This window comes from Chenopodium album, chromosome 15 (genome assembly GCF_948465745.1).
Source record: "Chenopodium album chromosome 15, dcCheAlbu1.1, whole genome shotgun sequence".
Taxonomy (NCBI): Eukaryota; Viridiplantae; Streptophyta; class Magnoliopsida; order Caryophyllales; family Amaranthaceae; genus Chenopodium; species Chenopodium album.
In genome coordinates this window covers 50,494,893-50,520,892 of record NC_137848.1, presented here as the reverse complement: position 1 = coordinate 50,520,892, position 26,000 = coordinate 50,494,893, and the positions used below count along the sequence as shown (strand labels likewise).

At 34.4% G+C, this 26,000-nt stretch overlaps 3 protein-coding genes across 5 annotated transcripts; all 3 read right to left on the bottom strand.

Annotated features, from left to right (window-relative positions):
- Positions 1-201: 201 nt before the first annotated feature.
- On the bottom strand, positions 202-5,088 carry LOC145582498 (putative SWI/SNF-related matrix-associated actin-dependent regulator of chromatin subfamily A member 3-like 1). The gene is made up of 4 exons (XM_081639488.1): positions 3,394-5,088; positions 2,629-2,920; positions 856-1,377; positions 202-772 (listed from the first exon to the last, which is right to left on the bottom strand). Exons 1-4 carry the CDS (start codon positions 4,882-4,884, stop codon positions 498-500), a joined length of 2,580 nt encoding a protein of 859 aa, XP_081495614.1. The 5' UTR covers positions 4,885-5,088; the 3' UTR covers positions 202-497.
- A 5,553-nt stretch (positions 5,089-10,641) lies between these two features.
- Positions 10,642-15,509, bottom strand: LOC145582497 (putative SWI/SNF-related matrix-associated actin-dependent regulator of chromatin subfamily A member 3-like 1). Its single transcript, XM_081639487.1, has 4 exons — positions 13,905-15,509; positions 13,344-13,635; positions 11,332-11,850; positions 10,642-11,245 (listed from the first exon to the last, which is right to left on the bottom strand). The coding sequence occupies exons 1-4, from the start codon at positions 15,390-15,392 to the stop codon at positions 10,971-10,973; spliced, it is 2,574 nt and encodes an 857-aa protein (XP_081495613.1). The 5' UTR covers positions 15,393-15,509; the 3' UTR covers positions 10,642-10,970.
- Positions 15,510-19,697: 4,188 nt separating this feature from the next.
- LOC145582496 (uncharacterized) lies at positions 19,698-24,855 on the bottom strand. Of its 3 annotated transcripts, XM_081639485.1 has the most exons (5): positions 24,504-24,853; positions 20,727-20,956; positions 20,294-20,512; positions 20,155-20,200; positions 19,698-19,982 (listed from the first exon to the last, which is right to left on the bottom strand). In XM_081639485.1, the coding sequence occupies exons 3-5, from the start codon at positions 20,462-20,464 to the stop codon at positions 19,933-19,935; spliced, it is 267 nt and encodes an 88-aa protein (XP_081495611.1). In that variant the 5' UTR covers positions 20,465-20,512; positions 20,727-20,956; positions 24,504-24,853; the 3' UTR covers positions 19,698-19,932. The 3 variants fall into 3 exon arrangements, with proteins under 3 accessions (XP_081495611.1, XP_081495612.1, XP_081495610.1); XM_081639486.1 differs by lacking the exon at positions 20,727-20,956 and having other exon boundaries at positions 20,294-20,465; positions 24,504-24,855; XM_081639484.1 differs by lacking the exon at positions 20,727-20,956 and having other exon boundaries at positions 24,504-24,777.
- Positions 24,856-26,000: the final 1,145 nt, after the last annotated feature.

Sequence of the window (26,000 nt, the reverse complement as noted above, 5' to 3'; positions counted from 1 at the left end):
GAGAAGAGTTAAAATACTCCTTACAACAGTGCTTACTGTTGCTACTCTTAACTAGAAAACATTATCAGTAATAAGTTTACATATCAGTAAAATAGCAACTTTTATTTACAGAAATTTTGCAGCGTATGTTTTAAAGGCTGTCGTATAAATTCCATGATTCATCTTATTGCCCTTGATTCTGCAGAAAATAATGTATAAGATTATAAAGCGAAATTTTCATACATTATAAAGTGCCTTCAAAGTTTGAAGGCGTTACAGGGATACCCAGTTAATAAATCTTGATACATACATCTTTACCCCTCTTAATGTGTTCAAATACAAAACAGGACTGCTGGAACACTTTCTTTGTACGACCCTTTAATTGCATTCCAAATCAAAAGGCAAAAACTAATGATATTTATACAGCTAGTCTGCACAAAATTGACCCCAAAAATATACATAGCCAATCCTAGGACTGGATATAATTTAAGTGTAACCGTGTTTTTATGAAAAGCAGATCAAGCTGAGAGAGAAATAAGCCTACAAAGATCTCCTACAGTAGTTTCTTTCTTATCCTTCTCTTTCCTTCCAAAAGCCCCCTTAGCCAGCTCCTTCTTTTTCTTTTGCAATTCTAACACTCTCTCTTCGATTGTGTTTCGAGCGATGATCCTCACAATCTTCACATCTTTTCTCTGGCCAATTCTATGAACACGGTCCATTGCTTGTTCCTCGGTTGCTGGGTTCCACCATGGCTCCAATAAGTACACTACTGAAGCAGATGTAAGATTTATACCTGTAGTTATGTAACTCTAATAATTTCATTATTCTAGATAGAAAAAAATTCTGACTAGGAAAAAAAAAAGTTCATACTCATACCTGTACCAGAGGCTTTAAGACTGGCAAGTAAAACAGTAGGAGAATCAATTTCACTAACACTAAATTCCTGTATCACTAGACCTCTCTCTTTTGCGCTCATTGAGCCATCCAACCGCAGCGTCTTAATCCCAGCCGCTTTCAGTGGTTCTTCAAGTAACAATAACATCTTGCGGAATTGTGAGAACACAACAGATTTAACTCCTCTGTTTTCTGAGAGAAGTTTCAGTAAAGTAGACACTTTTGAAGATGCTTTAGGCGAAGAGGATGTATTGTTGTCATCTGACAACTCTGCTGGGGGTGGGGCTGAGTAAAGCTTGGACTCTGACAAGGGATGGCGGCACATAGGACAGTTGGCTTTGGTAAGCTTGAGTGTTTTAACAATGCAGGCACGGCAGAATATGTGGGCACAACTTGTTATTATAACATCCGTTGGTGGAGAGATGCAAATTGGACAGTCAAAGTCTTCAGCATCTTGCAGCAATGACACCAACTTCTCCAATAGTTGAGGATTATTAGACACATCTGCAGGATAGTAACAAAAAGGAGGTGAATGGTATCCAGATAGATGCTAGGCATTATATTACAATAGCAACATGTAATTAAAGGAAACAGCATCAATAGTGCCTTAAGTCTTAGATACCTTAATTAGCTCAATCCTTCTACAAGACTGTTTTCTTCATGTGAATTTGATCAACTAAAAATGTAATGTTCAGGAAAAAAAAAGGTATCACACAGGCTCTTAAAAAGCCACAACAGTGCAAACAAGTAAAATGAAGGTAGGTTTCTAAACAGCTTGCCTAGAAGTAAAATAAAAAAAGCATTCAGCTTGAATAACCAGAAATTCCCGTAGCTTTACATATAAGACAGATTAAACCTTGAAAGTCCTAAAACTCTACAAAGTTAAATCTAATCTATGTAGAACAAGAACACCAATTAAAAATTAGTAAAAATTTAAAAAGTTTCATGACACGTAAGAGAGTAAGACGAAAATTAAGAGGAAAAGGCTCTAAAATCCCTTATCAACATCTACGATGGGTAAGTGACTAGAAGACAAGTAAAAGAACATATAAAACCTTTCTAATGACTGACAGTAACCAATATTGTTCATAAAATGAAGAAAAAAAGCTTGCATATCTTGATTTCCACCACTGGACATTCATAGCTAATACTGTATTACAACTAAATCTATGTCTTCACTTTCAACTGACCCAAGAGAATCTTCCATGGCGACCTTTTTTAGCTTCAAACAATAATAATACTTTTCACAGAGCAGAATAGATAATCACTTCTAGATGGAGCAGAATAGCTACGGAGACATAATCACTGGAAATGGACATTAAATTAAAAATAACTAAAAAAAAAAGGAGTTGCATAAATTAAGTCAATTGTCTAAGGAAGGAGAAACAACAAAAGGCAACAACAAAAACCATCCAGTTGGCACTTTACATAATTATCAATAAACATATAAAGCCTGTATGGAAAAGTACATATTGTAGATAACATCGACTAAAACCAATCTAGCCAAGTTTTCCTGATATAGATTATATTAATGCTTGAAAGCTCTGCACTTTGAACAGATATGTAATCTAAAACAGAGTCAAAACATGTATATTGCAGAGTAATCAACATTCTCAGCAACACACAGATGCATCAGTAGAAGACTGTTTAAAATTGGAGATAAATTGACAACTGAGTTGACAGAAAAGCATGTCTGTGCAGGATAAGATGTAAAACATGTAAAACAGACATGCAAATAAATTAAGGAGAGCAAACCTTGAACATTGTCTGGAGGGAGCAAGGATTTAATATCATGTGGGCACAATGCAACATCAGTACAGATTTGGCGAAGTCTCAATATAATGCTGAGGACAGTGGAATAGTTACGTGTTACACTACCATCATTGATATAATTCTTCACGATCTGTTTGGCTTCTTCTTCCATGCGATCATATAGTCTACGTTCCTCATGCAAAAGTTCAACATAACAAGTATCTATTGATTTTGATGGTAACTGGATCAAATTCTGCTCTTTTGTTCTTCTCAATGCCACAGTTGCCATTAAGACCTACAATGAAATGTTTAGATATCAAGGTTAAGAATAACGAACAATATATCATTGCTATTCATTGCACTGTAGACTGTACTTTAAAGTCCTTAGCATGAAGGAATGGAGTAATCAGTGATGGGGCAGACACATTAAGGGTCAGTTCACATTTACTGAACTGAGCTGAACTGATTGGAGCTGAACTGAACTGAACTGATTGGAGCTGAACTGAACTTAACTTAACTGAGCTGAAATGAATATTTTATGAGAGAGGGAAATTAAGAGCTGAACCGAACTGAACTGATTGGAGCTCAACTGAACTGAACTCAACTGAAATTAAGTAAATGTGAACAGGCCCTAAGGGACAAACAATGACAGAGTCAAGTGACGATGAATTATCTCAAATATATTACTTCTATGTAGAACAACTGTTTCATTTTCCTAAAGCATAATTAATTTCCCACATGCTAAAAAAGAAAAGAGAAAAGATGTACCTGAAGACGCTCAAGACCTTTTTGATCTCCCTGAATTAATGGCCGTTGCACAAGTCTATTCCAGTAGCCTTTATTAGAGAAGGGTTCAAATTTCAAGAAAGCCATAAGAGAAAACAGATCATAAGAGCTGTTCTGTATGGGTGTTCCTGTCACAACCCATCTTCTCTTACTATTTAAAGCTGTCACTGCACGACTTAGCTTTGCATTGGCATTCTTAATCATATGTCCCTCATCTAAGATAATACGCCTCCAGTCCATCTTGTTCATCGGTGACTCAGATTGACTCTCCTCAACCGACAAAGTATTATATGAGGTGAGCACTACATCATACTTCTTAAGCACCTCCACATCACGTGTCCTGTCCTTGCCATGGTACTCATAGTATTTCAACGAGTTAAGACGAGTGTGATCACTCAGCTGTTCTATCCAAACCGAAAATACAGAAACCGAACACACAACTAATGTTGTATTTGATGATACCAAGTTCTCATTCACCCCATCACTTGAATCAACTTTCCTCTTCTTCCTAGCAGTATTAACACTATCCCTTTTGCCCTTTCTACCTCCCTTCGACTTCCTACCACCAGAATCATCTATATTATCCCCATCACCACAATTCTCACTAGTTATATCTGCACTACCACAACATTTTTTATCATAAGCAATCAAAGAAAGTAAAGTTAAGGTCTTCCCCAATCCCATATCATCGGCGAAAATCCCACCCCTAATCGGCTCAGGCCTCGTGTTCGTCTGATAATTTGTCAACACATTAACAAAAACCCCGTCTCTCTCCTCCCAAAATGGGGGCAATTCCTCAGAATTCTCCCTCCCAACCAACCACCCAAGCCCTTCTTTCTGGTGATCAAACAACTCAGGCAAAATAACATCTTTTGGAGGCTCCAATTTCACAACCAAACCCTCTTTCCTACCCACATTTTCATCCACCAACTTAAAAATCTCATCAACACTCTTAACATCTTTGCTATTCCTCTTCTCCTTCACAACCTCAGAATCCGATAGCGCGAAACTAGCACTATTCCCTGCAATTAACTGCAACCCACCTCCTAAAATCGCAGATTGAACATCTGGGAAAGCCTCAATTCTAGCAAATATATGAAGTTGAACAGGAATTTTAAACCTAGAACCTGAATTAGGAGTATTAGGGACAAGACCTTCAACAATAATCAATTGGGTATCCATTAATGGCGCTAGAACTTTCGCAGCAACTCGTTCAATGTGACCCACTTGAGCCCCACGAGTGTTGAGCACTTTAATGGCGTTTTCATCGTACACATTCAAGGGTTCTCGGACTAAACCCACCATTTCTCGGCCGCTTATTCTACCGGTGTAGTACTGCACGCCGACGATTTTAACGATGACAAAACCCACCATGTAAGTTTCGGAAGAAGAGGAGAGAGAAAGTTGGGGGTCTGTGAATTGGGTTTTTTCATAATCGTTTGCTTCGTCTTCAGGATTGTAGGAAGTTGTCATTTTGTTTGAAATTTTGAGAAACTGATGAATGAAGAAGAAGGAGAATTAGGGTTCTTGAAATCTTGTTGAATTTAGAGAGTAATGGGGGTTTGAGATAATTGAAGCTTTTAAAGTGGCAAATTCAAATGTTTGTTTCAGAATTCTGAAGGACGATAAGTTTGAAAAGCCAGAAAAGGTGGAGTTGAGCGGGTTATGTAACACCTCTTGCGGATTAGTTTTATTGGAGTGTGTTTATATTTTTCAATTTTTGGTTTAGGTGTTAGCCTTAGTACTCCCTCCCTTTTTTTTTTTATTTGTATCACTTTTCTTTTTAATTTGTTTTTTTAAATGCATTACTTCTATTTTGATAACTTTATACTATATTTTATCACTTCTCTCTCTTACTTTAAACTCTATTCAACTTATTTTATCATTTCTCTCTCTTCCATGGTCCCCACTAAAATAATAAAAATATATATCCTCTCTCACATACTTTCTCTTTCATGGTCCCCATCTTACTTTTATTATAATAATTTATTCACCAACTCACAATATTATATTACTCTCCTAAAACTTTGTGCAATCCAAAGTGATGCAAATAAAAAAAACGGAGGGAGTACTTATTACTCCGTTACTCATATTTGGTTTATCTGTCAACTAGTTTTGTGCACCGTGCGATGTCCGGGTTGTTTATTAAATTTTAAGATAAATTTTTAATCTATATATCAAATTATAAAATATATCATTATATAAAATTAGTTAGGAATTGATGTAGTTTTGTGACAATTTGCTATCTAGTAGACATGTAATGACTAATAATAATGTTGGTGAAAGTGTTCGATTTAATACATTAAAAAAAATAAAAATTAGAAATAAATTAAATAAATGTTCAAAGCTCGTTGGATTAACCCAAACCCTAAACTTTGGGCAAGAGTTGATCATTTCTTGACTCGTAACCTAAACTGACCCAATCTGGGATGACTTATGACCCGACCCTAATTGACAGGTCTACATAGTAATAAAATTCTATTAGGTTGTGAAGTATATCATTTTAACCGATTAGCCTATATTATAAATGGATGTTTTACGCTTTGAACTACTTCCTTTACTCCAAAATATATTATTATATAAAAGAATAAATGTATATGATAATTTTTTAGAATTATAATCTAATAATTTTTTTGAATAAAATTATAATACATCTAAAATATTGGTATTTTATCGAAAATAAAATTCTAAACTAACAATTTTATCCAAAATTCTATCAAAAAAGAATTCTAAACTAACTTTTTTATCTTATGAAGTCTATCTTAAACTATCTAACGTGACACGACACTCGGCGAAAAGTTGGAACGCCAAGTGTCGCTGCCTCATGACATGGCTAAAAGTTTAGTTATATGATGTGTGGCTCTATAGAAGCGATGGAAGGCCACCAAAATCTTTTATGATGATTATTCTTTAAAAATCCTCAAAAGTTTGATAGTATTATTCCAAAGTTATTATTAAATATTATTTAATTGATTTACATTCCTTCATATCATATCTATAATGTCTGTTTTTGATTCACTTCTCTTAATATAGTAAAACAATAAAAAAAAAAATATGAAGCACAAAAGATAAAGTAACTAAATTCAATTATGGTAAATAATTGAAAATAAAAATATTACTCTATTTATATATTTGTATTTTTTATATGACTTAATGCAGATCATCTATTCATATTTCGGAGTATTATTAATGTATGATATTCTTCTTGATTCTTTACTATAGTTGCATTAAACGACTATTTAAGGAATTGAGAGATTTTTTTTTTTGCTTCCAACATTATGAGCTAAATAATGATCGGTTAGATATATGACTCTAGATATTTTGAGAGTATATGATAAATAAATGCTAATTACTTATTAATCATTTTGCAAAGAAGAAAAGTTAATTGTTAGCAAAAATTGTGCCAAAAAATTATGATCTGCGAATCAATGTGGAGCTTAGAGGTGTCAATTTTGAGTGTTTGAGTCGAGTTCGGTGAGGTCGGGTCTGGTCTGGTCTAATTTTAAACCAGAGTCTTCCTAAATTAATGTGTACATGAGAGTTGAAATCTAAATCGAATATTATTCGGGTTGGTTTCGGATCGGGTTGGTCAGGTTAGATTTTACTCCGTAACACCTTAGTGGAACTAACAAATGTCATTGACTAACTAATCTTATATTTATAGTACTATATAAGAAGTATTAAATAAGAAAAATTTATGCCAAAATTTGTGACAAGTGGATCAATGAGAGCTAACAAGTGTTATTTTATGACTCGCTTATCTTATATCTATAATATAATATGTAAAATTTGTCATAATATATTACATAATATTTTTGGTTAGCTTTTAATATATAAATTATATAGATTTAAAAATAAATTTTATTGAATTTGATTGATTCTAAATATTGAAACTGAATTCCAAATATTTATGCATACTTGATAACTATTAAATATTCCATACAATTTTATAATAAATAATTAAATATTATCTAATATATGAAGATTATTCTCATTTTTATAATCATTGAATTTTCATCATATTTTAATTTTATATAATTTATACATACCTATATGCTATAATTTTTTATTCATTCATACTTATAAGAATACAGGTCATAAAAAAAAATACATTACCAACATGATTGATTAGTAGATGATGAATTATGTCTTTCATTCATATAAATCTTACAAGTAATAATATCTTTTATTCAAATGTTATTTTTCAATATTGATCTACAACAACTTTTTGGTGCAGCGGGACTCACCATGCGACAGGGGTAACCGAGTTTTTTTGTTAGGGGGTTACTTGAGTTTTTAAGTCAGGGGGTATGAGTTACTCGGTCAGGGGTTACTTGAGTTTTTCAGTCAGGGGTTACTTGAGTTACTCAGTTAGAGGTTACTTGAGTTACTTGGTTAGGGGTTACTTGAGGGATTCGGACAAGGGTTACTCAAGGGGTTCACTCAGTTTAGGGTTACTCAGTCAGGGGTTACTCGAGTTTCTCGGTCAGGCCGCATTCAAAAAATTGTGACTCGAGTAACCCCTGACTGAGAAAATCAAGTAACCCCGAAAACTCGAGTAACCCCTGACCAAGAAACTCAAGTAACACCGGAACGAGAAACTAAGTAACCCTTGCCGCACGGTACAACATGTCGCATATATATATATATATATATATATATATATATATATATATATATATATATATATATATATATATTTACTAATTCATTAATTATTTATCAATATCGATCTATACATACATATTTGTGTTGTATATTCACTCAGTTTTTGGTTGTGCAATTGTTATGTGATTTTTTTAGCACAATGCTTAGACAAAATATGTAGAGGTAGATAAGATATAAGGGTACTTAGCTTGTAAAGTGCATAATGATAAAATTATATCTATAGATTTGGTGATTATAATGGGTAAAATAGATATTATATTGTATAACTATTGAACCGATTAATATGACGATAAAATTTTAGTTTTGAATCCCTCTACAGACTACGAGTAACAGGAAACGACTTTCCTTAGCTTGTATAATGCATAATTTATTCATTTTTAATCAATAAAATAACAATATAAAAAATGAAAGGAATAAAATAAAAGCAATGCAAATGACATAAAATAATTTTCACATTCGGTAAAAAATGTATTGACCATTATTGTGGTGATTGGTGAATAGAATTTTAATAATCCATTTGTTAATGTAAATATGTCTATTTTTACTAATTGAATTGTTTTTGTTTTGTTTTTATGAAATTTAAATTTTGATTTTTAAACCGTGCATCGCACGGGGACTATACTAGTTATGGTCTATTTATATCTTAAGAGACAATTGTTAGTTTTCTTAATTGATTTGCATGTTATAATATTACTTAGTATGGTTTCAAAAAAAAAAATAAAATAATATTACTTAGTATAATTTTTTAGCGTGATTTTCATCGGATAAATTTTTTGTAAGATAAGGTCATATGGAGTAATAATATGTGAAATGTTGCAGCTAAAAGTTCTTTAATGTTGTACGACTATCTAACTTCTATATCTAATACTAAAGCAATAACCACTATTTTTCCTCTCAAATTCCTTCATTTTCTCTCCCATAATTAAATCACCTTTTTTTTTTTTCCTATAATTGATTCTCCTTGATTTTAAAATTTATAAGTTCTTTATAATTATTGATAACATCTGCTCAAATATCACTATTTAATATGAATCAACCCCATCCACAATTTCATAACGTTGTTTATGTGCTATCAAACAATGTACATTTCAAAATATAATAAAACTTAAAAATAGTTACAGTTAAATAACGACAAGATTGTAAATAAGAAGAGCATCCGCAAATGAATAAACTGTCTCTTCGTGCATATAATTTTTTTCTTTTTTAATAATAAGCTATACTTATATACTAAAGTAATTCCCATAACTATCCCCTAAGTACAGTGTATTATATGTACTTTTTTTTTAATGTTTTATTTACTTCTAATGATTCGTTTTGTACGACATCCTTCATCTTGCTAAGGCTTGTTCTTTCATTATTTTCTCTCATATTGGTAAAAAAAGGAAATAGAGCTGCTCATAAATTAGCTCACATTAGTAAGAACTTTGTAGAGATGTGGTTTGGCTGGAAGAAGGCCCTACCGATTTAAACTCTGCCCTTCCTAATGCTTGATAAAATGTGAGCACTACCCGTTTTAGAAAAAGGATTCGTTTCTTATAGTTTCTAATAAACAAATTTTAATTATTGTAAAACCGTGCAACATTTTTCACTAATAATAATAATAATAATAATAATAATAATAATAATAGGATGTGTTCTACTCATCTGATTTTTACTTATTTGAAGTTATCTGAACTTATCCAATCTTATCTGAACTTATCTAAACGTATTAACCCTTATTAAAACTTATTTTAGTTATAAATTAAATTGGGTAGCCCTGATTAACCTTTATCACAACTTATCTAAACTTATCTGAACTTGTTAACTCTTATCTGAACTTAATAACCGTGGAAATAAGGTGAACAGAATAGGGTCTAGCATTACAAGTTTTTTGTTTTTAAAAAAAAAAACTTTAAATTAATTGATGATATGTTTAATAAAAAAAACATTTAATATATTAATGAGGTTAAACATATTAATAAGGGTAAAAATGTAAATACATATTTTTGTACATATTTTTATACACATTTTTTAGGGTTAGAGGTGATCAAAGTTAGCCTGGCCCAAAAATTTATTTTTTTCGGTGGATTTGGAAATGCGTAGGGATAGAGTTTTTATAAGGTAAGGAGGGACTTTTATAAGATAGGGATACATTGTACTCTAACTTTTATGTACAGAAATTTTGCAGCAAGTCTAAAAGTCTATCTTATAAATTCTATGACCCATATTGTTGTCCTTAACTCTGCAGAGTGGTGTTCCGAAAATCAAGGGCAACTGCTGGGGGGAGCTAGCAGTGGTTTGGCTCAATTGGCTCTACATGAGGAGATGAACGCCTGCCTACAAGGTCTACATTGGGCTGCAACAAAGTCATTGCCAGTAGTAACTATATACACAGACTCTGCGTCTATGATTCTACTAGTGAGAGATACATAAGTGAGTGATATTTGTCTTCGTTGGACGGCGAATCCAATTCGACAGTTGAGCAAGGTTTTGATTGGTGCTGTATTCATAAGGTTCAACGGGACATGGTACAGAAAGCTCATGACCTAGCTACTATAGCCAGCAATAGTTGCTTAAGCTTTAAGTAAAAAAAAAAAACTCTGCAGAGAATACTGTAAAAGATTATAAAGTGCCTTCAAAGTTTGAAGGCTTTACAGCCTTACAAGGATATCCGGTTTATAAATCTTGATACATACATCCTTATCCCTCTTAAATTCTTAATATGTTCAAGTTCAAAACAAGGCTGCTGGAACACTGTGTGAGACCCTTTACTTGCATTCCAAATCAAAAGGCAAAAACTAAGATATTTATACAACAAATCTGCACGAAATTGCCCCCAAAAATATACACCATAGAGCCAATTTTAGGACTAGATATCATTTAAGTGTAACCATGCTTTTATGAAAAGCAGATTAAGCTGAGAGAGAGATAAGCCTACAAAGATCTCCTACAGTAGTTTCTTTCTTATCCTTCCCTTTCCTTCCAAAAGCTCCCTTAGCCAGCTCCTTCTTTTTCTTTTGCAATTCTAACACTCTCTCTTCGATTGTGTTTCGAGCAATGATCCTCAAAATCTTCACATCTTTTCTCTGGCCAATTCTATGAACACGGTCCATTGCTTGTTCCTCGGTTGCTGGGTTCCACCATGGCTCCAATAAGTACACCACTGAAGCAGATGTAAGATTTATACCTGTAGTTATGTAACTCTTTATCATTTCATTCTTCTAGATAAACAAAAATTCTGACTAGGAAAAAAAAAAAGGTTCATACTCATACCTGTACCAGAGGCTTTGAGACTGGCAAGCAAAACAGTCGGAGAATCAATTTCACTAACACTAAATTCCTGTATCACTAGACCTCTCTCTTTTGCGCTCATTGAGCCGTCCAACCGCAGCGTCTTAATCCCAGCCGCTTTCAGTGGTTCTTCAAGTAACAATAACATCTTGCGGAATTGTGAGAACACAACAGATTTAACTCTGTTTTCTGAGAGAAGTTTTAGTAAAGTAGACACTTTTGAAGATGGTTTAGGTGAAGAGGATGTATTGTTGTCATCTGACAACTCTGCTGGGGGTGGGGCTGAGTAAAGCTCGGACTCTGACAAGGGATAGCGACACATAGGACAGTTGGTTTTGGTAAGCTTAAGAGTTTTAACAATGCAGGCACGGCAGAATATGTGTGCACAACTTGTTATTATAACATCCGTTGGTGCAGAGATGCAAATTGGACAGTCAAAGTCTTCAGCATCTTGCAGCAATGACACCAACTTCTCCAACAGTTCAGGATTATTAGACACATCTGCAGGGTAGTTATAACAAGGAGATGAATGGTATCTAGATAGATGCTAGGCATTTTATTATAGTAGCAACATGTAGTTAAAGGAAACAGCATCAATAGTGCTTTAGATACCTTTGTTAGTTCAATCCTTTCTACAAGACTGTTTCCTTCTTCATGTGAAGTTAATTGACCAAAAATGTGATGTTCAGGAGGGAAAAAACAAAAGTTTCACGCAGGCTCTTACAAAGCCACAACAGTGCAAACTAGTAAAATAATGGTAGACTTCAAAACAGCTTGCCTAAAATAAAAATTAAAAAAGCATATGGCTTCAAAAACCGGAAATACCCGTAGCTGTACATAGAAGAGAGATTAAAATTTGAAAGTCCTAAAAAGTTAAAGCAAATCTATGTAGAACAAGAACGTCCACAATTAGTAAAAGGTAAGTTTCATGATACATAAGAGAGAAAAAAAATTGTGAGGAAAAGGCGCTAAATTCCCTTATCAACATCTACGATACGTGACTAGAAGACAAGTAAATTAACATATAAAACCTTTCTGACGGCCGACAATAATCAATATTGTTCATCAAATAAGGAAAAAAGGTTTGCATATCTTGATTTCCCCCACTGGACATTCATAGCTAATACTGTAATACAACTAAATGGAGCCTTTTTTACGTGGCAACCTTTTTTAGCTTCAAACAATAATAATACACAAATACTTTTCACAGAGCATAGTAGATAATCAGTTCTAAATGGAGCAGAATAGTGCTAGGAATTAACTAGCCTGGAAGTAAACTCAGAGTATAACAAAAGGATTTAGAGGAAGAAGAAGGATAAATTGTATTGATGTTTAGCAAAGATCAATCAATACACCTTTCATTCGAGAGGAAAGGAGCTCTCCCAAAACTAAGCCAAGCTCAACAATAATTTTCTGGATGATCCTTACTCCTCCTAATGAGGTCTATTTATAGAAAAAGTCTCATAACTAACTCTAACTTATTCCTCAAGACACTACTAATAGGCTATGACTAATGTGCCCCTCCCTCAAATACTGATTCCTTGCAAATAGCTACTAAATGGAGGCATAATCACTAGAAATGGACATTAAATTCAGAATAACTTAACAAGGAGTTTACTTAAATAAGTCTATTGTCTAAGGAAGGTGAAACAACAAGAGGCAACAACAAAAACCACCCAGTTGGTGTGCTGTTAGAATGGAGTTGAGAAACAAATACCAATTTAGGTAAACAGCCCTTGGTATATTTCATAATTATCAATAAGCATATAAAGCATGTATGGAAAAGTACATATTTAAGAAAACATCCACTAATAGCAATCTAGCCATGATTTCCTGATTTAGAATAAAAAATTAATGCTTAAAAGCTCTGTGCTTTAAACAGATATGTAATCTAACAAAGTCAAAACATGTAAATTGAAGAATAACCAACATTCTCATCAACAGATAGATGCATCAGTAGAACAGACATGCAAACACATAAGAAGAGTGCCAACCTTGAACATTGTCTGGAGGGAGCAAGGATTTAATATCATGTGGGCACAATGCGACATCAGTACAAATTTGGCAAAGTCTCAAAATAATGCTGAGGACGGTGGAGTAGTTACGTGTTACACTACCATCATTGATATAATTCTTCACAATCTGTTTGGCTTCTTCTTCCATGCGGTCATATAGTTTACGTTCCTCATGCATAAGTTCAACATAACAAGTATCTATTGATTTTGATGGTAACTGGATCAAATTTTGCTCTTTTGTTCTTCTCAATGAGATAGTTGCCATTAAGACCTACAATGAGATGTTTAGAAAACAAGGTTAAGAATAACGAACAGTACATCATTGCTATTCATTGGATTGTAGACTGTACTTTAGATTCTTTTGCATGAAGGAATGGAGTTATCAGTGATGGGGCAGACAAACTCAGTGACAAACAATGACAGAGTCAAATGATGCTGAATAATCTCATAAATATTACTTCTATGTAGAATGAGTATTTCATTATCCTAAAGCATAACTAATTTCCCACAAGCTAAAAAAACACAAGAGAAAGGATGTACCTGAAGACGCTCAAGACCTTTTTTATCTCCCTGAATTAATGGCCGTTGCACAACTCTATTCCAGTAATATTTGTTAGAGAAGGGTTCAAATTTCAAGAAGGCCATAAGAGAAAACAGATCATAGGAGCTGTTCTGTATGGGTGTTCCTGTCACCACCCATCTTCTCTTACTATTTAAAGCTGTCACTGCACGACTCAGCTTTGCATTGGTATTCTTAATCATATGTCCCTCATCTAAGATAATACGCCTCCAGTCCATCTTGTTCATCGGTGACTCAGATTGGCTCTCCTCAGCAGACAAAGTATTATATGAGGTGAGCACTACATCATACTTCTTAAGCACCTCCACATCACGTGTCCTATCCTTGCCATGGTACTCATAGTATTTCAACGAGTTAAGATAAGTGTGATCAGTCAGTTGTTCCATCCAAACCGAAAATACAGAAACCGAACACACAACTAATGTTGTATTTGATGATACCAAGTTCTCATTCACCCCATCACTTGAATCAACTTTCCTCTTCTTCCTAGCAGTATTAACACTATCCCTTTTGCCCTTTCTACCTCCCTTCGACTTCCTACCACCAGAATCATCTATATTATCCCCATCACCACAATTCTCACTAGTTATATCTGCACTACCACAACATTTTTTATCATAAGCAATCAAAGAAAGTAAAGTTAAGGTCTTCCCCAATCCCATATCATCGGCGAAAATCCCACCCCTAATCGGCTCAGGCCTCGTGTTCGTCTGATAATTTGTCAACACATTAACAAAAACCCCGTCTCTCTCCTCCCAAAATGGGGGCAATTCCTCAGAATTCTCCCTCCCAACCAACCACCCAAGCCCTTCTTTCTGGTGATCAAACAACTCAGGCAAAATAACATCTTTTGGAGGCTCCAATTTCACAACCAAACCCTCTTTCCTACCCACATTTTCATCCACCAACTTAAAAATCTCATCAACACTCTTAACATCCTTACTACTCTTCTTCTTCACAACCTCAGCATCCGATAGCGCGAAACTAGCACTATTTCCAGCAATTAACTGCAACCCACCTCCCAAAACCGCAGATTGAACAACTGGGAAAGCCTCAATTCTAGCAAATATATGAAGTTGAACAGGAATTTTAAACCTAGAACCTGAATTAGGAGTATTAGGAACAATACCTTCAACAATAATCAATTGGGTATCCATTAATGGCGCTAGAACTTTCGCAGCAACTCGTTCAATGTAACCCACTTGAGCCCCACGAGTGTTGAGCACTCTAATGGCGTTTTCGTCGTGCACATTCAAGTCATCTCGGACTAAACCCACCAATTGTCGGCCGCTTATTCTTGCGGTGTAGTGCTGCATGCCGACGATTTTGACGATGACGAAACCCACCATGTAAGTTTCGGAAGAAGAGGAGAGAGTAAGTTGGGGGTCTGTGAATTGGGTTTCCTCATAATCGTTTGCTTCGTCTTCAAGATTGTAGGAGGATGTCATTTTGTTTAAAATTGTGAAAAATTGATGAATGAAGAAGGAGGAGAATTTAGGGTTTTTGGTGTTTTGAAATCTTGTTGAATTTAGAGAGTAATGGGGGTTTGAGATAATCGAAGCCTTTTTCTGGGGCAACTTCAAATGTTTGATTTAGAATTCAGAGGAACGATAAGTTTGAAAAGCCAGAAAAGGTGGAGTTGAGCGGGTTATGTCACAAATTTTAAAATAATACACGTACTCCGTAATCCGTAAGCTTACCGCCTTGTCATTGATCACTTTATTGGTGAGTTTTAAGTCAAAAGAAAAGAGAAATTGCGATAAAATCATAAGCTTATAGTGACTCATAAAAGTTGACTTATTTAGGAGGTTTGAACTTTGAAATACCGAACTCCCAATGACAAATCAACAATCAGTGGCATCAGTGACTAGACCTTCACTTTGGACTTAGGTGCTCTAATAAGGATAATGGGTTGAACAATGATCTCTTTCATTCTAAATGTTAGATATCGAACGTCAATGGGCTCAACCTATTGATCAATAGATGAATTGAATAATCACTATGTCAAGATCAACATAGTAAACATTTTAGCTTGGGGTTTAAGGATTGAGAAAGCGCATAACGAGTTGATATCTGTAAAAGAAAAGATAAATTTAGTGCACCATGGCGATAAAAGAATGACCTCTAGGGTTTGTAAAGGTCATCTGACTCATCATTCCTAAAGCTTCCCGCACATCTCTTTTTCCTAATCATTCTTCAAAATATATCTTAATAGAAAAATTACATGTATTTCTAAATAGATCAAATTAAAAATCTATATAGAAATGATTTCAGTAAGGATGTGTGTATCAGTGTATGATTTGATTGCTAGATAGAAGGTTTTCTACATGTTAAGTATTATGTCAATTGACTAACATCATGCAAATGTCAACTATCTTAATTGGTTAAACTTTTAGGTAGAACCAAAAAATTTGAATCAAATCCCATTATTCCTCTACATCTACCTCTCCACAAATAAAAACAAACTAACCTTAAAACAACTCGACTTCAACTTACATGTTCTAGGTGTAAGTTACTTTTATTGCATTTGATCTAACGAAGATTTAACATTTGAGAGATGAAACTGTGAGAGTGGTTTGATGTTTGAAGGCTTTGAATGGTTGGAATGTGATGATTAACACATCGAGTAATTAATATGAAGTATTAAGATGTCTTGACAAAATCTAATTCTGCCAAGCTTTTAGGTGTAGTCAACTGTATCTCATTTAGGATTCAGTTCTCTTTTGTTGGACAGTTGCTTCACTGGTCTCATCCAAGGTTTTCAAACATAAAACTGTCTGAATGACTTGTATGTTTCAGTCCTTTTAAACTAGATAAAATCAAATCGTGTATGCAGGAAAACACATTTCACGTAGATCAAGCATATTTTGAAAAGTTAAAAACAATTCGCAGCAGTCAGCAGTAACGCTGTTCGCTTTCTGCTATTCTTCAGCAGCTTTCATGAGTCGACTAAGTTTCCCCTCGGTGAAGTTCTACAAGACTGTAAATGCAAAATATTCTACGAAATGTAAATAGTAAGATAAATTTAACTAGAACTAAGACCAAGAGAAATCAACAAACAACAAATTTATACCAGTATAACACAAAGGTACCAGGGCTACTTGCTAATTCAGGCATACATTGAAGCTGTTACATCAGCAGCATTCTCCAAAACAATGTAATACTAAAAACTCTACAAAAGAAACGAAAAGAAGAGGCGAATATAAATAACATGGCAGAGGAAAAAATGTTCAGGAATGAGCAGGTGCATCAGATGGAATGGTCGAAGAAGGCGGGGGCTCTCTTCTAAGCTCCTTGACAACTGCAGCAAGCGCCTCAGGGTTCAAGCCAAGATCACATAGTGCAATCAAGACAGAAAGAGAGTGACGATCTAATCCCGTTTCAAGTATGTTCGACATCTGAAATGCCAGTTCCAGAGAGTCTCGTGCAGTTCGTGCAGCCTCCGAATCCATCTATGCAATTTCTTCAGTATTGCTTCACTAATTACTGAGACAGACAAATGTGGAAAAAACTGAGCTTCTTCCATTGAATAACGAGTTTCTATTTCAATGTAGAGGGAGGAAATCATCGTTTAAAAAAGTCGTACGACATCTACAATTATAAATAGACCCCTGGAATACAGTATATCAAACATATAAACAGGAATTTTTCTGAGTATCAAGAAATCGGATATATAATAAAACAAATTCGGACTCGATTCGAACTTCATGGTTTCATCAATAATGAGGAAATGGGGAAATCAGCACCAAATTACTGCAATTCAATTTATTTGTTTCCTGATTGTCAAAATTTTGTTCAAAATCCAAAGAAATAACAAAGCTTATCATAAATACAACATAAATATTCGAGTTCTGCACTAGCACTACTAGGGATTTAATTAAAAAAATTGAAATTTGCATACTAAATATTTGAATTCGTGATTGAATTCAAGACCTAACTAGGGTTTTAATTTAGGGTTTTGTATAGCAATTCTTCAATCAATCAATCAAATCAAATCATACAAGAATTCACAGGTATATGAGATGAAAGGAAGAATGATTACGAACTCATATAGATTACAAAAATGGAAGTTTGAAGTTCCAATTCAAAACGAAATAATTTGAAGATAAAAACATGAAAATAAGCATTTTAACGGTAAATTAAAATTGTTGAGCAGACATACCTTAAGAATTATAAAGCTGAAGAGCGAGAAATTAGTCAAGATTTGCGATTTGTGGAAGAAAAAGTAGGCAAAAGGAGGTTTGCTTGAAAGGAAAGGGAATGGAGAGGAGAGAGACTGAAGACCCAAATTGGAGCAGTATTTTCCAGCCTATGTCTAATAAATCCAACTTTCACCTATCCAAACTAGAGAGGTTGTTGTATACACTTGGGTGTACGGTACATCTAAAGATATTTCTTTACTCATTTGATAATAAACACAAATGAGTCATAATTATCGAAATGGGCAAAGAATACCCTTGAGTGCACTATACACCCGGGTGTATATCACAACTTCTACGAAAGAAAACTAGAAAGTAGTCACAAACTCACAATACTCTCTAGGGGTGAGCATGGGATGGGTATCCGTATCGTAAGTACTAACGGTTTGGGTACCCAATAACCAAAAGCACTAAAAGTGATATCCATAACCCGAACCGATAAGTTCGGGTACCCGAGTTTTCTGATCGATTATCGAGTACCCAATAAGATATCCAATAATGATATTTAAACTTAATTATTTAGTTATTATAATATAATTTACCACTAATTAACAACAATATCATATGATCTTGACCAAATTATTAATAATATTACTAATCATTGACATTATAAAGTGATTATAAAGTAAAGTAAGAGTTCGGATTTTAAAAAAATAGATTTAAGTAGGGCAAAAAAAAGCAAAAAAATGCTTATAGGATCGGATCGGGTAACCGTTAATTTTAAAATGATACCCAATAACCATACCCAATAACAAATTATCGGAACGAGCACCCGAACCGTTATGGTTATCAGATCGGGTACCCTAATTTTCGCAATGGTTACGGATCGGTTTTTCGGGTTTTCGATTTTTCGAGTAGTTTTGCTCAGTCCTAATACTCTCTCCATCCCGTATTAGTTTCACGGCTTGCACTGGTTTTTCACAAAACTTGGACAATTTTATGGAAGGAAAGGACCCGAATTTTTTTATGTTGCTCTGTACAAGTCTATTTGTCCTTTTATGTTTTCCCCATTTACCTTTTAAGTCTGTTCCTTTAAGTTTGTTCCATAATACCTTTAATTGTACCTCATCTACATCAAACATTGTTACAATGGTTTTTTTTTTTTCAAATAATTCTCTAGCTGGTTTTATAAAGGCCTAATTTGATTTTAGGTTGGTTGATATCTAGTTTGGATCCTTTTACAAGTTGAGTGATCATTGTTATTTTTTTAAAAAAAATTAATACTCCGTAGCTTACAAGTCATGCATGAATACATGATTGACCAAGTGATCAAAGCTCAGATGTGGCATAAGCCCTTCAAAAAATGAACACGTATCATTCACTTTTTATAATTAATAACCCCGAGGATAGATGAATCATTCAAGATCCTATCCTATTTACATCATTGTTCTTCGAGCTGCTCTTGGCCCAAAAGAAAAACCAATGTTGTCCAGTCAACACCTTAAATATGAATAACCAAGAACATTAATTTAAATTTATTTCCTCTAATGCAACACAGTAATTTTAACCAACCATTGTTGTTATCCACCTAACTGAGTGAGTAACACTCTCAAGTTCAATCAAATAAAGCATTGCAAGCATGCCAACTTCACATTGTGCTCAAATTGCAAGAGGAGAAAAATCATTCATCCATTAGCATCGAAACAATGGGAAAGGCAAACTACGTTTGAACCTTCGTGCTCTAAAATCTTGCTTGTAATCAGTTGCTTGACAAACTTGAGGTTCTTAAAGAGCAACAAATGAGCATTGCTACTTCAATATATGATCTCCTCTAGTGCAACAACATTTGTCACTTCTCTTGCTTCTTCCTTTCGCTGCATGCCTTAAGAGCTTGAACCTCTACACAAGTGCAAAACGTGCAAGAACAAAATTAACAAGAACTTGAGCAAAGTTTGAAATTTCTACTTTTAGACAACAAGATTTTGAAAGAAACTTTAATCTAATCAATTTAAAGGATAGAAATGGTAACATAAACCAAGAATAGAAACACAGTGTTGAAAAGAAAGCATACCCTTTTGGCACGATTTCCAGTTTCTATCGGTTTTTATCAGACAATCCTACACGTATGTACAGATTATACATAATAAATTATTAGAAACAAAATTGTATCTTCTTATACATAGTAATAATTTAGTACCATGCTTGTGTACCTGTAATGACAAGTACAAAGATGAGCAATCTCCAAGTTGCTTCACACTCTCATCCTCCTCATCTGCATCATTTTGATGAACTGGTGGTGGTGGCTGTTGAGATGGCAAGGATGATGATTGATCAGATTTGATGCTTTCGTCGTGTAAGTTTGCTTTTGTACTTGGCTTCATCCTGAATGGATATCTTTCACTCAGAAACAGTTACCAAATGACAATTTTCTGAAGTGTAAAGAAAAAAAGAGAACCAATTTCATTTCAGCAGAAGAGCGGTACGTAAAATTTTCAAAGTGATGACATAGAGCGCTACACATGATAGAAGATTTGGCAATAAAAATGAGACAAAAAAAAAGGCAATACTGCAATAGAACACTTTATGACGGGTAGACATATTGGAAACAAGATGCATTATAATTTATGCGGGAGGATGCATTACTAAATTCATTATGCTTGATGTAATAACTATGGATTTAATTGATTCGCAGTCTTTCTCTTGCAAGATAGCCAATAAAAGTTTTTTCTAAAAGCAGCTTCACTTCAAATACTGAAGCTAAATAGACCAAAGCCACCATATTCCTTAACCTGGCACATTATAGCCCATTTCACAGTACTTGACTGCGGGGAGCACACATCCTAGTCCACAAAAATGATCACTTGCTCAATGTGCTGAAAGAGGACTAAAACAAGAATCAACATCTACTTCCAGTAGTTATACATTGCAAAGATAACTGATTCAATCAATTAACTAGGAATACTTTAGTGGCTTTATCTATCATTCTACCACTAAACCAATCAATTAAAAGACCATAGTGTTGCACTATTGCCGCACTTTGAAATACCGAGGCCTGAGCTTAGAGAGGGATGACATCTTTTTTTTTTTCCTGGGGTTAGCACCAATAGTCATACTCGAGAACTGCAAGACACAGTAATTGACCTGATACCCCCCCCCCCACCCCAACAAACAACACACACACACCAAAAAAAAAAAAAAAAAAAAAAAAAAAAAAACCTTATAGAATTTACAGAGCCCTGAGTTTTTGGAGGAATTATTATCTGTAAAAAAAATCTAAAGAAAAACACCTAAAAAGGAATCAGCAAGTCAAACAAGCCAATAAAACCAGATGTTCAAGGCAGCTCTCACATTCATATCCGGCTAGCAGCAAATAACTCTTTTCCAAACCCGGGCTATACTTTATTTAGGAGTTAGTATAAGCTATAATTTCTGTTGTATGCTTGTATACATCCCAAGTACCAGAAACTCTCACATTTCAAGCAATAATTTTGAGATGTTGTCTATCATTTACATAACAGTCTCTGACAATGTATAACACGCCCCCGGCATTTTGGGCATTTTCCTCTCATAAAACCGATTCAACTGAGCTTAGCTATAAAAAGTTGAAACAGGGTATGCCTCTGATATTTCTTAAAAGTGTCAAGTGTTCATACTTATGTCAGAGTGTCAAGTATCTTACGGATACTCATGGTAACCTAGAGACTTGAGTACTCCCCTCCATCCATGTAACACCCAAAAAAACATCTCATAAAGTTTCAGAAACTTACTAAGTTGTAATCGTGTTACTATAGGCCAACAAAATGTGTGCTGCCCTAAACAAAGAAGTACTAGAACAGCATCATCATTACTCATTACGCTTAGAAAGAAGTCAAAGGAAAATATAGGATGTATACCCAGCTATGGTCCCGAAATTGATAAATCAAAATGTGGCTATTCTCAAATAATTTGAACAATGATTATTCATAGTCTTATACATGACTGTAATTAGTGAACTCTTTTTTCTTGTGGCCAATATGACTTAAAAAGGAATTTAAGTTCATGATTCCACAACCTCTAGGAAACTATTCACTTCTGTATTGCACAATATCCACTCATAAATCTAATAACATGATACTTTTTAGATAGTGATAGGCCAAGTTATTTCCCCCAAGAACTAGTAGCCATGTTCTTGTTCATTGAGAGCTCAGTAAAACAGAAATTTAAGTAGTGGCAGAGAATGTTTCTTGGCCCTTACTCATATAAAGTTCCCAGGGCTACGAAATACAGTAAAAATCTGGGTCGGAAAGAATCTCTAGGTCTCTACTCAATAAACAGCCACATATTTCTTAATCAGTACTCAGCTATCTTCAGATTTTTTTTAGAAAAAAACACTCAGCTGAGCGTCAAGTCATAACCAATTTACAATTATGCTTAACCCAAACCCACAAAGTACCCCATTCTTCAAAAGCAGCAGATTACCCACTACCCTCTATGATAATTGCTAAGAATATTCTTCAACGATCTTTCAACACAAACTCAACACATAAAAATATAACCTGAGCGATGTAACTTGGACTCTATCTTATTTAAGTACCCATGATACACTCCAACATGTGTATGGACACTTCAAAACTTTAAAAGCCGAGTAACATAGAGTCTAACATGTTGAATACATTACAATAGTACATAATTATAACTTTTCAACAACAAACAGTACAAGGTCTGTTACCTACAACTACAAGTTCTACAACTATTGCTATAGAGAATTTAGAAAAGGCTGGAAAAGTGACAAAACTGATAGATGAAAAAGGAGAAACCTTACACAGAATTAGAGGTTGGGATGGTAGGAATAAAGCTAGGTATCCCTGATGTCAAGCTTGCAACATTTTTGCTCAAACTTCACTTTTCTGCTACCCATATTATTTTCATAATCACCTCGATTTCTCCCAACCAAAAGTTGGACAATCATAAATCCTTCAAAACTCCAACTCAGTTTTAAATCACTCTAAATCAAAAGAAACACCCTTTTAAATTCGGGGGGGGGGGGGGGGGGGGGGGGGACTTTCAAAAACCCAATGTTGACAACAAACTAAAAATCTTCAAAAATCCAGAAATTTGACAACAAAACATTTCCACTGTTAAAAATATTATCATTTCTAACATCCCAAACCATATGAACTGCAGTAGCTAAGACAGCTTAACAGATTCATCTCACACTATAACGAAACATGATTTGAGCAAAATAGGAACAATTTCTTCTATCTGTAGCTTATCAAGTGTGTTGCCAAGCATAGATCCCAATGCCAAAATGAAATTAGATTGGGATTGTCAGAAAGTATGTGCCGATAAATCTCTTACATCGGCTCAAAGAACATGCAATATAATACTTGTATCTTTTTTGGGATGCCAATCAGCAACATAGTTTCTATTTGGGAATTGCCAGAGAAGACATCTAAATGAATCAAGGACTCAAGGTATTTAGACCATCCTAAAAAAACAAGTCACTGCATTACTTTTGACCATAACCTTTACTCAATTCCACCAATACTAGTCTACAAGGAGCACAATTCCTAGTCAATAAAAACCATCCACTCGCTCATTGTGATGCAAAAGACCTTAAAGAAGATATCATCCAACTCCAATAAGCCTTCATCAGCAAGTAGGACCTCAATGGTAGAGTTCCCACCTTACAACCACGAGATTAGGGGTTTAATTCTCATTGCCAACCTAATGATATCAGTCTAAATATAAAACTTTTCCTTCCTCGGGGTTATCTTGTGAGGTCAATTAAATTTCGGAAGGAAATGACCATAGTATGCTTGCTCTAACCTTCCTAACCCGAACTTAGAGATGGAAACCTAGGTTAATCCAATAGGATTGCCAAAAGTCTGACTTGATAGCTGAAAGATAGAGTTGTTAACCTAATTTAAATGGCCAAATTATACACTTGAATCTGCATCTTTGGTTCTTCATTAATGATGAAATCATACTTCCAATACAATTAAACAACTAAAGATATTGGCCGTATACAAATACACCATTTCCTTATTTCATCATCCCAATACATCAAATTTAGCGCAAATTTTAACTTTCCAATACAAATTATACCAACAATAATTCAAAACAGTTTATCCAATATTAATAATCAACATTGCAAAATTAAGACCAACAAAAATACGACAAAGTAAACTAAAATTAAGCAGTAATTCAACATAGTAAAGTTTAATTTACATAGTTTCGTCCTAACATTCAAGGGTTTTGCAATAAAATAACAGCCAAATTTGACTCAATTATCAAAATAAAGTTCTTCGAGTAAAATTAAATCATTACCAAATACCAATACATAGTTCAATAATCAATCCACCTTAATAAATTGAATAAAATGAACAATTAACACTAGATTGTGAAACAGATATTAGGTGATTAAGAAGAACATCTTACCTACGCTTCAATGGAGTAGAGAAAGCTCGCAATCCGCTTCAACGGAGAATTCAGAGTAGCCGCTTGCCCGCTTCAATGGAGGTTTTTGTTCTTTAAAGGATTTTCTGAGCAACATTGCAGGGTAATATGTTGAGAATAAGAGAGCTGGGTATGGGCCGGGCCGGGCCGCAGGCGGCCCGGCACTAAGAACGAGGGGGTAGGCTGTACTGTAAACCAAAAAACGGCATAAGCCCGCGGGCGGCACGCAATATCGGCCCGCCAGCACGACCCACAGCCCAGCACGGCGGCACGAGTAACAGCCATATTTTACAACAGGTCAACAGCTCTAATTTAACGGCTAGCTTTTGCTTTCTACCGGATAGCTTTTGATTTTAACGGTGTTTCTCTAATTCTCTATAAATACATCAACTCATCGTCCATTTTTTTTCACAATTCATCAACTCAATTCTCAATTATTTTAATGTCTTGTTCTCTAATCTCTTATAATCTTTTATTTTCTAATTCACTCAAATCTCAATTATCGAAATTCTTAAAAGATATTAAAAGTTCGTGAAATTATTTTGTGAAAACCAATCGAAGCTTGACTGTAAGATCTAACTCATCTTTATATAAATTTATTATTCTTATTCTTACAGTTATTGTTATTATTTGTTATTATTGTTATTATTATTTTTCATATTATTGTTATTATTACTTGTATTATTATTATTGTTATTAATTTCTTGTTTTAATTAATTGTGCTATTTTTAATCATGACATCAAACTCAAACCCTTCCTCCTCCTCTAGTAATACCAAATTTCTCTCAGTCAAAACCAAGTCTGAGACGGGGCACTTAAGTAGACATGTTAATAAATGTGGTGAACCATCTAGTGACCCAACTCAATCCAAAATTTCTCAATACCATCAACATGGCTTCACTTACAATTATGAGAAGGATAGGGATGAACTTGGGAGAATGTTAGTACATGCTAAACAATCTTTTCTTTTCGCCGAAAATGATTCGTTTAACAATTACATTAATAGAGCACTACAACCCCAACACAAAAAAATCTCTAGAAAATCTGTTCGTTCAGCTGCCATGAAAACTTTCTTAGAGTACAAAATGAGGTTAGTTGAAGAATTAAGTAATCTTACTTGTAGAGTTTCTTTGACCGCAGATGCGTGGGATAGTAATTATGGATACCATTATTTGTGTGTGACTTGTCATTGGGTGGATAATGATTGATTATTACAAAAACGCATTATCCATTTTAAAATGCTAGAATACCCCCACACCGGTCTTAATATTTCTCATCATTTAATGCAAGCTATCGATGCATATAATCTTAGGCCCAAAATCATGTCTATGACATTTGATAATGCAACATCCATGATATTTAGTGCAAATTTAGTTAAACAACAATTATCCGATGTCATATTAGATGGAGACGCACTTCATATTAGATGCATTTGTCATGTTTTTAATTTGTGTGTGAAAGATGGAACTAATGCAATTG